Raw genomic sequence first — 13737 nt, 5'->3', positions numbered from 1 at the left:
CTCTGTTTTTCTATTCAAAAAATCCTCAAAATGGACCACTGCTTGTTTGAACTTGAACTGTTTGAACTTTTTAAAGCAGGTCGGATGTTCAAGTGAGAATCTCACTGTGGGATAAATAGTTCTAGAGAATGAGAGATTTATGCGGTTATTCAGAGGAAAGGAAACCAGCAGATGGTTGCGGGTTCGGAAACGCGGAGGACGAGGAAATAGGTTGCAAAAGTGTACGTGAAAAATTTTACTAAAATAATTTGCCAAAAATTGTTTATGTGTCTAATTGAATTTTTAGATTTGCTACAGTTTTACAGACTTTTCTCAAAAACCAAGTTCGAACATTTAGCACCAATTCAGGGATTGTCTGCTTTTTACGAAAAAAAAAACGAATTAAATAGACTTTTCAGCCACCTCGGTTCAAGTTTGAAGTATCTCTATTATCTCTCTCTTTGTGATCTAGTTTTCTCTTTTCCGTTACCTGAGATCGTTCACGCGAGCCGCTGGGTTCCAGCTTCTTCCGACGTTCTTCCTCGTAATATCTTATAAGCTAGAAAAGTAATACATTCAAAAGTTTGAATAACGCAATGCTACAAACCTTTGTATGGTCCATGGTTGTAAGCCAAAATGTGACCTGCTTGGCAGTCCATGACACTCCATAATCCAGAGACTTCAACTCCACAGTGTGACTAATCGCATTGATATCTAAAATATATAAGATTTTTCATAACTTTATGTTTTGTTCACCAACCTCCAACTGATCGGACGGTAAGTTCCTTTTTGTGATCTCCGAATCTGAAAGCTTTAAATCAAATTAGACACAAAACATACTTGGATATCATACGGTTTCGTTGTCACTATCCTAGTACCGTGCTTGAGATCTTGAAGTAGTTCATTTGTAATTCTGAACATCAGTTCCGGCGAAAATGCAAAGTTGTTGATGAATATAACTGTAGCTTCTTCGCATATCAATTTCTTAAACTTTGGATTCAAGAAGTCTCCTTGATAATGCTCGAATCGTCCGTAAGTTTTACCGAAATGGTTCATAAGTCTGAGAAAAAAAGCGATTACCCAACTGGCCAACATTTTCTTTTTACTTTTTGAAATAGTCTCCTAAATCGTTGGCATAATTTGCTGGTGTTTGAGAAAGCTCGATTCCAACGGTTTTTCTACATTTCGCGTAGGCAGCGGTGAAGCAAACCAGCTGACCTATACCGCTTCCCAAATCAACCAAAACGTCCTGTGGACCAATGTTTAATTCGTCTATGATGCTGGCCATCTGTTCGAGATTAGTTTCTCCGTATGTCTGAAATTATTCAATACAGGAACAACAACAGTTGAATTCTAAAACCTCCGACGTAAAGCTTTTGTAGTAGTGATTCAGATCGGCTGGGCGTGGAACGGCTAATTCATATGCATATGTCGTGATGTCTATGGCAACCTTCTGCGTGCAGTTACGTTCACCCCAATCATCGAGTGTATCAGTGTTGTACGAGCCGCTCCACTGTAAAAATAATTTGTGCAAAATAATTTTTAAAATGTTCTTACAGCACTGGCAAATGGCTTGGCAACTCTGTTATAAATTTTACATAAGCTTGCGACTTTTGCACTATCTGGCTTATCATTATCCCATCCTGCCGGAAAGGCAACTGTCAGTTGAGCAACTTTTTTGCACACGCTGAAATGAATGTCATCTTACAGTGTCTTTTTTTTGTAACTTACTGTTTAAGAATTCGAAAGACAACATTGTAGATGTGAGTGTGTGTACCCGCCAATTTGAGAGTTTTTCCTTGATAAAAAATTGAGTGTAGCAGCAGCATATCGCCATTCACTACTTCTACTGAAGAGCTTCTTCTGTCGTTGACTGGCATCGCATCAACCGGTTCTCCCACTTCTCTGGATGGTGACTCTGCAAAAAAACCATTCCACTGATGAAGCAAAAAAAAAACAACAACGAACCCTCTATCCGACCGGCATCTGCCTCCGACATTGTCCTGAAAACAAAATGTTCTAAAGAAATTGATAAAATTCAATTGCATTCGTGAAAAGGAACTAAAAAAGTTCAATTAACACTGGTAAAGTCAATCAAATTAAACGGAAAGGAATATCGGAATCTTAATTGAGAGCTATTAATTGAGAGCTTAATTGAGAGCTAATAATTGAGAGCTATTATTTAAATATTTAATCATATAAATTTTTTAAAATTTTATATGGAAACATCAAAATGCGATAAAAAGGTCGCGACCGCTTCGGGCCGGTATTCAAGTCGGAACAGTGGTCGGCGGTGCGTGGTGTGTGTGTATACATTGGTGCCGGTCGGTGATGGCGGCGCGGTCGGTCAATAATTTGGAGGGCATTCCACATCAGAGCGCGTTTTCTGACATTGTGTGAAAGTGCGTGTCGGTGTTTGCGGAAAAAAAGGAGATAAACTCCGCGAAATTTGAGCCTTCTCGGCGCAGGTTGTTTTTTTGTTTTCTTTAAAGTAGTAGTGCGTGTCACCGAAGAATATTTACATCATTCAGTTTTCCAGCTATGTCAATTAAACTCGAGGATTTGCACAGTTTCAATGAAGCGGTTTTATTCAAAGGAGAGGAGGATGAGGCACCAGCGCCTGTTCTGCTGGTTTAGAATGTTTCGCTTTTTTTTAAAGGTTAAGTGTTTTTCCAGCTTGATAAATATCGCGTTCGTCTTGTACCGATCACCGAGCTTCCTCTCGTTTCCAACTACTCGAATACTTCACAGCTTGGTTTAAATTCGGAAGAAGTTCTTGTCATCGACTCTCCCATCGAATCGGCAGAGAAGCAGAAAACTTCATCACTGTTGAATAGAAGAGAAAATAAGAAGACAATCAAATCTGAAAAGGAAGATGAGTCCATGGATATGGAAACCGCTGAAGGAGACAAGGAAAATACTGTTTCTGAAACCGGAGGAGGACCCCTTGTCACCTCATTTCTCACTTTGGATAAACTAGAAAAGGATGGAGGTAATGAATTAGCTATTTAAATTGATAAATAATGACTGTCGTTTTGTTTTAGTAAACGATGTGGAGATTGTTGGTCTTGATTGTGAGATTCAGTTTTTCGACGCAAATCCGATTCCGTTCGAGGATGGAATTTCTCTTCAGAGATTGTAGAGTCCACCGGTTTCATAATCCCACTATTAACTTTTTTATTTGCAGTTTGAGACTGGAAAGTTCCAAAAATTTCTCTGCTGCCGTTGATAAATTGCCTATCTGGATTTCAACAATCGGTCACCACTTTCCATCTGTCTGCTGGCTTGCAGCTGGACGAACCAACAAGAACGTACAAGTGTCTGGCGCTACTCGTATTCTGGGTTATTTTAATGAAAACAGTCAGAAGCTAGTGAAGCAGTTGAATGAAGCATGCGGCGCAGCTCAAGTAAATCGATACCGTGCTGTTTATGATGTCATTCGTAAAATTGCAACTCCGACTCGGGAAGCGCCTGGTGAAGTCATCATTGATATGCGATGGAATACAAAGGTATAAAAGGTCCCTTGCCTCACATCAATGCATTTCTTTACAGAGCAGTCTCGTTCTCTTGGAGCAGCCAGACAATGCTGCTGATTGCACTATCAAAATTGATTTGGGATGGGGAGACAATCGGTTCTTTATCGATGAGACCATCTTCGAACAACTGTTCTTCGTGCTAAATCTTGCGGATGTGCTTGCTAATCCTGAGAAGGAAGTTGTGTTCCGATCAGAGTCGGACAAGTTCGATGATCTCGTTCAAGAAATGAAACAACTCGTTGAAGCTTGCTCTCATGAAGACAACGTATTTGCCTCAAATGAGAAGTAAGCGGTTTTCAGAATATTTTGGAATTGCTTCATTAAACATTTCAGAAGCGAACAAGTGACCGACAAAGTTTGGAATATTGTGCGCAAGTGCAGCGACGTCAAACAAGCCACCATGCTATTCAAGAACTTTTTGCAAGCTCTGACATACGGAAAAATCAAATCACATGTCCAAGAAGGCAACAAAAGTCACTTAGCTTCGTTGATTCGAGCTTCGAAAACATGCGATTTCAGAATGCCAATTCTCGAAAGGTTGAGCACTATTGAAATGATGATGGAAATCGGAGTAGAAAGTCTTCGAGGGTGAGTTTAGTTGTCATCATCGTTCGTCATCGACTGTACAATATTTTTCAGACGTATTATCAACAAATTTTCGGATACCCTTCAATTTCCATCTGATGAGCTCACATTCATTCTCAAAACATGTGAAAATGACTTGTCCACTCTAGAAGGAACTCTTCATTCAAGCGTCGTGTCTCTTCTGCCTATTACAATGGCAATGGCAACAATTCATCAAATCTTCGGATTCCTCAATGTGAAGGATCTTGTTGTTCTTCCTGACCTCGCTAGACGCGTTCTAACTAAGTATACCACCGGTATGGTCGAAAAAGCAAAACGAGGAGAGACAGAAACGGATTACGTTTTCGAAACAACTCTACCACTTCTGCGCATGAATAAGGAAGCATTTATGCACAAGAGACCGCGCATATGGACTTGCGAGAATACCAATACTGTTGGAGCTAATGTACAGACTCGTGCAATGACTACGTTGGAATTGGAACCTTCTCTAGAACATGTCTGTCGTCTTGTCAATGCATCTCGACCAGTTCGTCCAATCGATGAAGACAACCGTAAACCTACTGAAGAAGAACGCAATGCTGACTATACCGTCTCTCACACCATCTTCTCATACCTCCCAAAACTTTGAATTATTAAACCGGACATCTCTAATGCTGATTGTATTCCTGTGAATATTTATTTTTACCCATGATCAATTTTTTACAACCGGTCTTTTACATAAACTGATGATTCTAGCTTAAAATAGTTTTCATTCATCTGCCGCGCAGCACTGTTCTGCTGCCCTTTGTTGGAGGCGCACTAGGCGCTCGCCTCTTCCTCGGTTCATATACACACTTTGTCCTCATAGGCAACTGGCATTCATGGCGCAGACGGTATCTTGTTTGCGCTGCAATCTAGACATGCGGGTTGGTGCCCCGCATTGACAAAGCGATGACGAATGATATCTGCTCTAATGAGTCTGAATCCCCATGTTGAGATCTTATCTGAGCTCTTTTTCTTTTTGCGGTTCTTGTTTTTTTTCCGAAACGCATTTATAATTCATTATAGTTCCCGACCCAAATCACTGGTGGTTCGGAGGGACAGCAAGTCAATAGGGAGTGTATGTGTCAGTAATACATCACACACTTCTTTTGTTTTTGGTCACCAATTTTCCAGTTTCGTTAGAGAGGAAAAAAGGGGTCGAATGCATAGAAACAGGAGAAGTAGTCGTAGTATTTTTGTCAAGAAACGGATTGCTTGTTATGGCATAAAGGAGAGCAAGAGTCATAATAACTTTCGCACGGATATCTGATTTAGTTGCTCACGAAAGGAAGGGGGCTCAGGCCAACGTCCTCCCACTACGTCCGTTTTCGATTTGCATATAAAACCACTTTTTTTCGTTTCTGATGTGACTTGTTGACCTGCTCTCTCTCACTCAGTTTTCTCAAGACGTTTTCGGGAGAGAAGGGTGTAGAATTACTCTATTATTTTATGATTGAACTCATCTTTGTTTGTCTTGCACTTCGTTATTTACTCCAGGAATGATTTCAAACTTTTCCGATCTTTTGGAAAACCTTTTTTTCTAACAAGCGGGTTTTCTCAATTCTAGGAAAGAGATGGTTTTTCTCAATTCTAGGAAAGAGATATTTGAAGACGGAATACGAAATGGGTTATTTTTCCTTTTTTTTCTATGTAATTCCTGGACCATTTTATATTCATATTTCGCGCAGAAAATATAAATGTTATTATAGATATTATACTGGTACGAATTATTCGGAACTATGAAAAAAACTGAAGGTCCCACAACGACAACTACCGTAATCTAAACATTTTTTTCCGGATTAATTATCTCGATTTTTGAGTGTTTTTAGTCAATTTTTAGTCAATTTTCATTTCCCGATTTGTTTAGAAAAAAGAACACAAAAAAATTGACTGAAAACAGTAAAAAAACGAGAAAAGAAATCCTGAAACACAACCTTTTTTTAGATTACTGTAGTTGTCCTTGTGGGACCTTCAGATTTGTTTGCACCAGATCTACATAAATAAACACAAATAGCAAAACTTAAGAGAAAATGAAATTCCTCTTTCCAGCAAAAACAAGACCTACAGATGCAAAAAATGCTTGAAAATTTTATTATTTTTTCTTCTACACACAACACTTGTAACCCACTTTCTCTTCTTCTTTTTTTCATGCTGCTCAACCTCCCAGTATTTTTTTCTAATTTTCTTTTTTTCGAAGTATCATAAGGATCAGGCTATTCATCTTTTTTCCCTCAATTCCAGGGTCTCGCTGTTTTTTGTTCTTCTGTTCTTCTTCCGCACTAAAACCATTGCCTTCTTTCAAAACGTAGCACTCTCTTGGGAGCCGAACAACCACGCCGTCACGCTCCGCCCACTTTTATTGGAGTTGTTTTCGAATTCGCCTGCCTTCGTCAAGAGAAGCAGCACTTTGGTTTTCACACATTTTTCTGTACATATATGAAAAGTAGAGAAAACCCGAAGAAGACGGGTGATAGGCAATTAGAGACGGGGCGAAGTGTGCTCTCATTTAGAAAAAAAAAGATACGAGCCATTTTCTGAGGAAGAGAGCACCAAGTTGTGTCTCCAATACGCATGCATTCTAATCGTCTCTTTCCGCCGATTTGTCTCTTTTTTACGAGACGATGTTTCCGCTGCCACTCATTTCTTATTTTGAATGACACATGGGAGAGACGTTTTAGGTTGAAATGCTATCAAACAATGTCCTCAGCTTTAATGGCTCAGTTCATTCCGAATTTGACTTTTATGTATTTCGGAATACCCATTTTTGTACTTCTTCAAGATTTCAAAAAAATATTCAAGATACAAATCTGATGATTCCAAGAAGCTGTGAACTATGGATAATTTTTAAAACATATAAAGATTTCTTGTCTCATCTACTGTAGCTATGTATTCACTTTTTGTAGTCTGAAATTTTCTGATCTTCCAATTTCTATATCCTTTTCCTCTGGTTGATGGTTGATTGTTATAGATTTTTTATTTTTTGTGTACCATTCTGGTACAAAAAATCGGAGCTGTGAAAAAAGCTGAAGGTCCCACAACGACAACTACAGTAACCCAAAAATACGTTTATTCTCTGAATTTATTTTCTCGATTTCCTTAAGTTATAAGTCAATTTTTTACTTCCGAAACCTTCAGTTTTCCGACGTGTTTGGGGGGAAACAGAAAAGTGAAAAATGAGAAAATAAATCCGGAAAATGAAACAATTTTAGGTTACGGTAGTTGTCGCTGTGGGACCTCCGGCCACGGCCACTGGTGTTTCTCTTCCACAGATCTGATTTTTTGTACTCGAATAATATATGTATACCGTATTTCCTCTAATAGAAGCCCACCCAAACTGTCCACTTTGGGCTCAATTATCTTGATTCCTGTGTAAGGTGTCGAACATTTGTCAAGTGATAAAATATTGGTGATATTATGATGAACTTTTTTTCAGTTGACAGTTTTTTTGATATCTTTCACCGGAATCGAGATTATTGAGTTTAACGGTTTGGGTGGGCTTCTATTAGAGAGAACACGGTATGCTCTTCTTGTAGTTGAAGATTTTCTGATATTCCAATTTTTATATTTTTTTCCTCCGGTTGAATTTTGTAACCTTTTTATTTTCTTTTGCGTATAAACTTTTCCAAGTTCGCAATCACCTAGTTAACTCTTTCAGATGCTGACTACGAGTAGGTTCCCAAGATCAGCATCTGCCTATGAGAACACTGCCACGTCATTCGATGATGAATTCGACGACGAGATTCCTGGTTTTTCAGAAGATACTGGTGTCAAAAAAGCAGAAGACGTTGAGAAGGAGACACTGGAGGTAAGCTCCAAGCCATAAAAAACGTTTTGTTGCTTTTATTAGAATTCCTTTTTCTCCGTCTACTTCTTCTCCTTCGTTTTCCTTTTTTGTTTCCGAATGGAAGTGACAGCGTGGGGCGTCTTTATTTTATGTCATCTCGTTTCGTTTCTTCAATTAGTCAGAATACGGGAAAAGAGCAACATTTTAGTCGTCCCCCACGAGCATGAGAAAATTCAGATGATAGAAAAAAGAGGATGAATGGGAAAACATGAAAAAGGACATGACGATTTTCAGGTAAACATTCCAAGGGACCAAGATCAGCCAAATGGGATGGCGTTTCGAATGGTTGGAAGTAGAAGTCGTGGCATATTCATAGATTATGTTCATTCCGATTCTCCACAGGTACAGTGGCGAACGTTAGTGAGTGTCACTCTATACTTTTGTTCATAACTTTTCTCAAACTTATCCAATCATTGAAAACTTTCTTGTTAAATGTAGCTGGGTTTCCAACAAAACGTTGTATAAGTTTTTGGAACTCAATCAATTTTCGTGTCTTCTGAATCTTGACAGACGTGACGATGACTCCAGATGAAAAAAAAAGTTTTTCGTCAGAATTTTTTAAAAGATTGGCTTTGTGATGAAAAATGTTTCGTGTAGATCAAATATGTACCAAGAAAAATTTGAGGCGGTTTGGAACACTTGCTCTTGAGATGTGCTCACTGGAGCATAAAAGGTATGGTTCTGGAGTTTGGCTATAACTCGGCTCAAAATTATCCAAACGTACAAAACTTTGTGTTTTGGGAACAAGAAATTTTTTCCATAATACATAGCTTGTCTTCGGTACTTAAAAATGAAAAAATTATGAAAAAATTTTGTTCCCAAAATACAAAGTTTTGTATATATGTTGTAGAGCAGTTTAAGACACACATTTTCTCAAAACTTGAACAAATTTGGATAATTTTGAGCCGAGTTATAGCCAAACTCCAAAACCACACCATTTATGCTCCAGTGAGCACATCTCAATAGAAAATGTTCCAAACCGCCTTAAATTTTTTTTGGTATATATTTGATCTACACGAAACATTTTTCATCACAAAGCCAATCTTTAAAAAAATTCTGACGGAAAATTTTTTCATCTGGAGTCATCGTCACGTCTGTCAAGATTCAGAAAACACGAAAATTGATTGAGTTCCAAAAACTTATACAACGTTTTGTTGGAAACCCAGCTACATTTAACAAGAAAGTTTTCAATGATTGGATAAGTTTGAGAAAAGTTATGAACAAAAGTATAGAGTGACACTCACTAACGTTCGCCACTGTACGTGCTCCTCGAACCTATAATTCCAACATTTGGTCCAAATATCTATTCTTCTCCTTCCAGTCTCTCTTTTTTCTCCTAGTAAAAAGAAAGAAGTAGTAAAAATTTAGTGGGTTCTTGCATGAGTAATTGGGCTCAGCATGTCCAAACTGAATAAGGGTACATGCAATGACCAGTTCTTCTTTTCCTCTTTTTTTTTGGGTTTACAAGCCTTACCCAAGTCATAATTTATTTAGGGAGAGTTATTCAGGTGAGGCAAAAAACCCGGTAAAATGGCACAAAAGGATAGTCGGAGAATGAACCAATCTGGCTGAAACTTTGGGGAAAACTGGAGAAAACTATAGGGAACATATTGCAAAAATTTGAGATCAAAATATCGACTTTGAACATTTTGTCTGAAATTCCAGCCAAATTTTCATTTTACCCACAGTTCTTACTTTTTCTGTTTGTGACTGAATAGGGACAAACTTCTGAAATTCCAAATTTTGCTTTATTGCTAAATTTAAAGAAAACTGGAGCTGAAGAGAAGAGAAACGGCTTCGGAAGGTCCCACAACGATAACTACCGTAACCTAATTTTTTGGTGTATTTGTCGTTGTGGGTCCTTCGGGCACGGCCACCGGTGTTTCTCTTCCACATCTCTTATTGGTAATTTGCAGAGTAAACTTCTACGAGAGGGCGACAAACTTCTCCGATGTAATAAGATATCATTACGAGCTGTATCAGCTGATCAAGCAGCGAGTATCTTCCGGTTTTGGATGAATCGCACGGATTCCTTAACACTGACTGTGGAAAGAAGAGCAGACGGAGAGAATGTGATGTTGAGACGCAGGAGACAAGCGAGGTTATCAATGTGCAATGAACAAAGAGAACAGACAAGACACGTCGTATCAGGAAGAGCAACTGTACGTCTGACGTCTTCTAAATCGGCAGAAGTATTCCGTTGTAACGATGAAGCTCACGTTGGAGTTTCTTCTTTTCGTCAAAGATTTCCAAAATATGAATCCTTTGATACTTCACCTTCCAAAACTATATGCCCACACTGCAATGCTCAAACAAGACTGGTACAAATTTGATTTCACTATTTCAACTTATTTTTTTCTCATTACAGCTTTATCTTCATCAATTTTCACACGGAGTCGTCAACAATGCATTCCGATTTTTGACTGTATCACGATCAAGTTATTCACTTCTTTGAATATATGTTCTAAATAACAAAAAACGACTTTTTAAATTCGAACTTTTACCTGCATCACATAAAACATTTAAAAATAAGTTAAATACAATTCACTGGATCGACTACATAGAACAGAAAAGAAAAATGCGTTTAAGCCTTGACGAATCCCTTCTCCTTCAGCTTGGCGACAAGAGCGGAAACATCTTCGACGAATCCTCCGGCCTTGCGAACTGGTGGCTCTGTAACTTCGACTGTCTCAGTTTGTGGGGTGATGTCAACACCAAGATCCTTGATTGGGATATTCTTAAGTGGCTTCTTCTTAGCTTTCATGATGTTTGGGAGAGTTGCGTAACGTGGCTCGTTGAGACGGAGATCTGCCGACAAGACGAATGGAACTTTTACCTGAACATTTTTGGTTTATTTAAAGGAGGAAAGAAATTTAGGTCACCTTAATGGTATCAAGTCCTACATCAATTTCTCTGGTCACTTTCATGTGTCCAGAACCTCCTTCTTCAACTTTCGAAGCATAGAGTGCTTGTGGCCAATCGAGGAGACCAGCAAGGATTGGAGCGGTTTGGGAAGAATCGTCATCAATAGCCTGCTTTCCAAGGAAGACTGCGTCAAACTTCTCTTGTTCGACAATCTTCTGGAGGGTCTTTGCGACGTGGAACGACTCCAATTTTCCGGCTTCGTCGTCAGAGACTTGAACATGAATAGCTTTGTCAGCTCCTTTAGCAAGAGCTGTTCTGAGCACTTCAGCAGATTTTGGTCCTCCCAGCGAAAAAGCAACTACTTCAGTAGCCAGCTTCTTCTCCTTCAGCTTCACAGCTTCCTCGAGGGCAATCTCGTCGAATGGATTCATACTGTGTTGGACACCTTCAGTGAACACTCCGGATCGGTCCGGCTTAACGCGAATCTGAAAAGACATCTTGTTAGAATAATTCAGTTTTTACATTCAATTACCTTAACGGCATAATCAACCACTCTCTTGACTCCGACAAGGATCTTCATGTTTCAGCTGAAAAAAAGAATTTGGAATAGAGGAAAATATGAAAGGCGAATGAGATCACTGGAGAGAAAAGAATGGGGTCAAAGTACACATTTCATAGATCGTATTTCAACTTCTAATCCCTTGGGAAAGAGAAACTGTGCCAGATGGATGCGTAGTTTAAGCATTTGACGTGGCGAAAATCTTCACGTAAACGTTAAAGTAGGTGGTGTAACAATTGACCAGTGAATGCTTGTTTTTGGATACAAGAATTTCTATGGGCCGATGTTAAAAGAATAAGAGTGAGAAAAGATAAGCAGAATGAATGTAGCATGTGAAAAGAAGAAACCCAGGGAGAACGAGTTAGCAGATAGAGAAAACGCGGGCGGCGAGAGACTAAAACAATGGTGGACTACACACAACAACAGTGATCTATCGATACTGATTAGAGTTCATGAATAGAAATATCGTTTCAGAAGAGTAATACATTTTCGAAAGTATATCGAAATAACATGTGATCAATTGGTAAAAAGAAATGGTTTCATTTATATTGTATATACAAAACAAGTCAAGCAGGTAAAATCGAGTAGCTTTGCTAATGAAAAATGAATTAAACCGTTGTAGCAAATGAGTATTCACAAAAAGAAGTATGAGATAACATCATCACATATTTCGGAGAGCTGCGAGTCGTTCCGTTAAATCTTTGTCTTCTGAGACAGCTTGTGTTCCGGTTGGTAGAGCAGTTGGCACGTTTGATGGCAATTCTTGGTTCAACTCGATTCTGAAAAATAGTGATGATAAAGCCAGAAGAGGAAATAAAAACCAACCCGGCCTTGTCGGCAGCCTCTGCTATGAGCGCGTCCACTTGTGATTTTGGAGCATTGAGAACTGTAGTTCCATCCATCGTTTTCTCCATTGTTTTTGTTGTAACATCGAGATCCTCGAAATCTCTCTCGAAACGATCCATCAACTGTTGTACTTTCTCCAGATTCATGCTCTTCATTGCACTTTCCATTGCTTTCACAACTCCACTCATACTGGCGGTGACTCGTTTCTGAGTTGCCGCTGTCTGAACTCTTGCAGCAACGGCATCGATTCTGGCAGCCATTTTGATGTAGTTGACAGCTTCATTCTTCTTTCTGATGGCATTTTCGGCATGCACTTGTGCGACTTCTTTATTTCCTTTCTACAATAAAGAAAATATTACGATAATTTTTTATTAATACATAGTTGAGTTAGATGATTTTGGTGGTTTTTTTCAAATTCGAATATAAAAACCAACGCATCAGAAACATCACTCACCTTGATTGCTGCAGTCAACTTATCCTTCTCGACTTTTTCTTCTTTTTCGCACCTTTGAGCATTCTTCTCTAATTGCTTAGCAGCGAATTTCAAATCGAAAAGATGTTCTGAAAACATATTGTGTTCCAGAGGATGCACAAATTAAAACTCACTTTCGAGAGCCATGCTGCTTTCTCCGGCACCCATGATTAAGTCTTCGGAATTAGTGTTTCTGAAAGCTTCAAATGTGCAAAAAAGGGGTTTAAATATAAACAAATTTCGCAAGAAAGCTATGAAAGCAAACGAGTGATGCGAGTGAGTCATGCCGAAATGTGTGATGAAAAGCATGGTGTTTGCAGACGGTGTCTCACATATGACGACAGTTGATTATTCTGTGAGGACTGGGACCGTACCCCATTGTGGGAAAAGACGGGAGACCGTACAAAATACAGGTACATGGAACGTAATTATCTATTATCAGCTATTATCAGCTATAATAACCTATACTATCAGCTATAATAACTTATACTTAAATTAAAGAAAACAGAATGTAGAGACTCGAGTCGTAACTGTCAAAAAGTTTCAGTATTACAAAGGTTTTGATCCAGCATTATTCGACACAGAAAGTTACTACTTGAGAAAAATGTAATGCGTCAAATAAATAAGGAATGGTAGAAAACAAGAAAAAAAATCAAGAAGCGATACGTTTGATATTAACATCATATCCATTTGGCAAACGAGGACACTACAGTAATCCATATCTAACATTGGTCTCCGAAAAAACCTGCAACTTTGAAGTAATCTAGACTTTCTAAATAGAAATTCTTTTCATTTTTTATTTTTTCTATGGTACTGTCTATTCAATAAAAACACCAACCTTCCTGCCGGCAGTTTCATGATAGGCAGTATTGGTCTTGTATCAAAGTAACGATTACAAAAAATGCTCCGTTTGAAAACTCTTCTTTACAGCTCATAAGATCAATCAATGCTTTATCATCCATAATCTCTGTTGCTGCTCGATTCGAATTGGTAGTTGAAAAATGTGTGAACTCTCATTGTGTGATGGCAT

General features: G+C 38.6%; 5 protein-coding genes across 5 annotated transcripts; 2 read left to right on the top strand and 3 right to left on the bottom strand.

The window, feature by feature from the left end:
- Positions 1-394: 394 nt before the first annotated feature.
- Positions 395-1978, bottom strand: CBG03980 (the record flags this gene model as incomplete). Its single annotated transcript, XM_002639346.1, has 9 exons — positions 395-538; positions 587-693; positions 740-783; positions 833-1039; positions 1086-1294; positions 1340-1492; positions 1537-1666; positions 1711-1897; positions 1948-1978. 9 exons carry the CDS (start codon positions 1976-1978, stop codon positions 395-397), a joined length of 1212 nt encoding a protein of 403 aa, XP_002639392.1.
- A 542-nt stretch (positions 1979-2520) lies between these two features.
- Positions 2521-4728, top strand: Cbr-zwl-1 (the record flags this gene model as incomplete). Its single annotated transcript, XM_002639347.1, has 7 exons — positions 2521-2610; positions 2656-2971; positions 3024-3117; positions 3167-3488; positions 3532-3800; positions 3849-4103; positions 4155-4728. The coding sequence occupies 7 exons, from the start codon at positions 2521-2523 to the stop codon at positions 4726-4728; spliced, it is 1920 nt and encodes a 639-aa protein (XP_002639393.1).
- Positions 4729-7776: 3048 nt separating this feature from the next.
- CBG03982 lies at positions 7777-10420 on the top strand (the record flags this gene model as incomplete). Its single annotated transcript, XM_045244314.1, has 5 exons — positions 7777-7926; positions 8200-8307; positions 8653-8811; positions 9882-10286; positions 10334-10420. The coding sequence occupies 5 exons, from the start codon at positions 7777-7779 to the stop codon at positions 10418-10420; spliced, it is 909 nt and encodes a 302-aa protein (XP_045092546.1).
- Positions 10421-10549: 129 nt separating this feature from the next.
- CBG03983 lies at positions 10550-11410 on the bottom strand (the record flags this gene model as incomplete). Its single annotated transcript, XM_002639349.1, has 3 exons — positions 10550-10801; positions 10848-11315; positions 11363-11410. 3 exons carry the CDS (start codon positions 11408-11410, stop codon positions 10550-10552), a joined length of 768 nt encoding a protein of 255 aa, XP_002639395.1.
- Positions 11411-12050: 640 nt separating this feature from the next.
- CBG03984 lies at positions 12051-12875 on the bottom strand (the record flags this gene model as incomplete). Its single annotated transcript, XM_002639350.1, has 4 exons — positions 12051-12168; positions 12215-12573; positions 12690-12796; positions 12842-12875. The coding sequence occupies 4 exons, from the start codon at positions 12873-12875 to the stop codon at positions 12051-12053; spliced, it is 618 nt and encodes a 205-aa protein (XP_002639396.1).
- Between the last annotated feature and the right edge of the window lie 862 nt (positions 12876-13737).

Source organism: Caenorhabditis briggsae (genome assembly GCF_000004555.2).
Source record: "Caenorhabditis briggsae complete genome, chrI, whole genome shotgun sequence".
Classification (NCBI taxonomy): Eukaryota; Metazoa; Nematoda; class Chromadorea; order Rhabditida; family Rhabditidae; genus Caenorhabditis; species Caenorhabditis briggsae.
The sequence above is the reverse complement of the archived record's forward strand: the minus strand, read 5'-3'. Positions and strand labels throughout refer to the sequence as shown.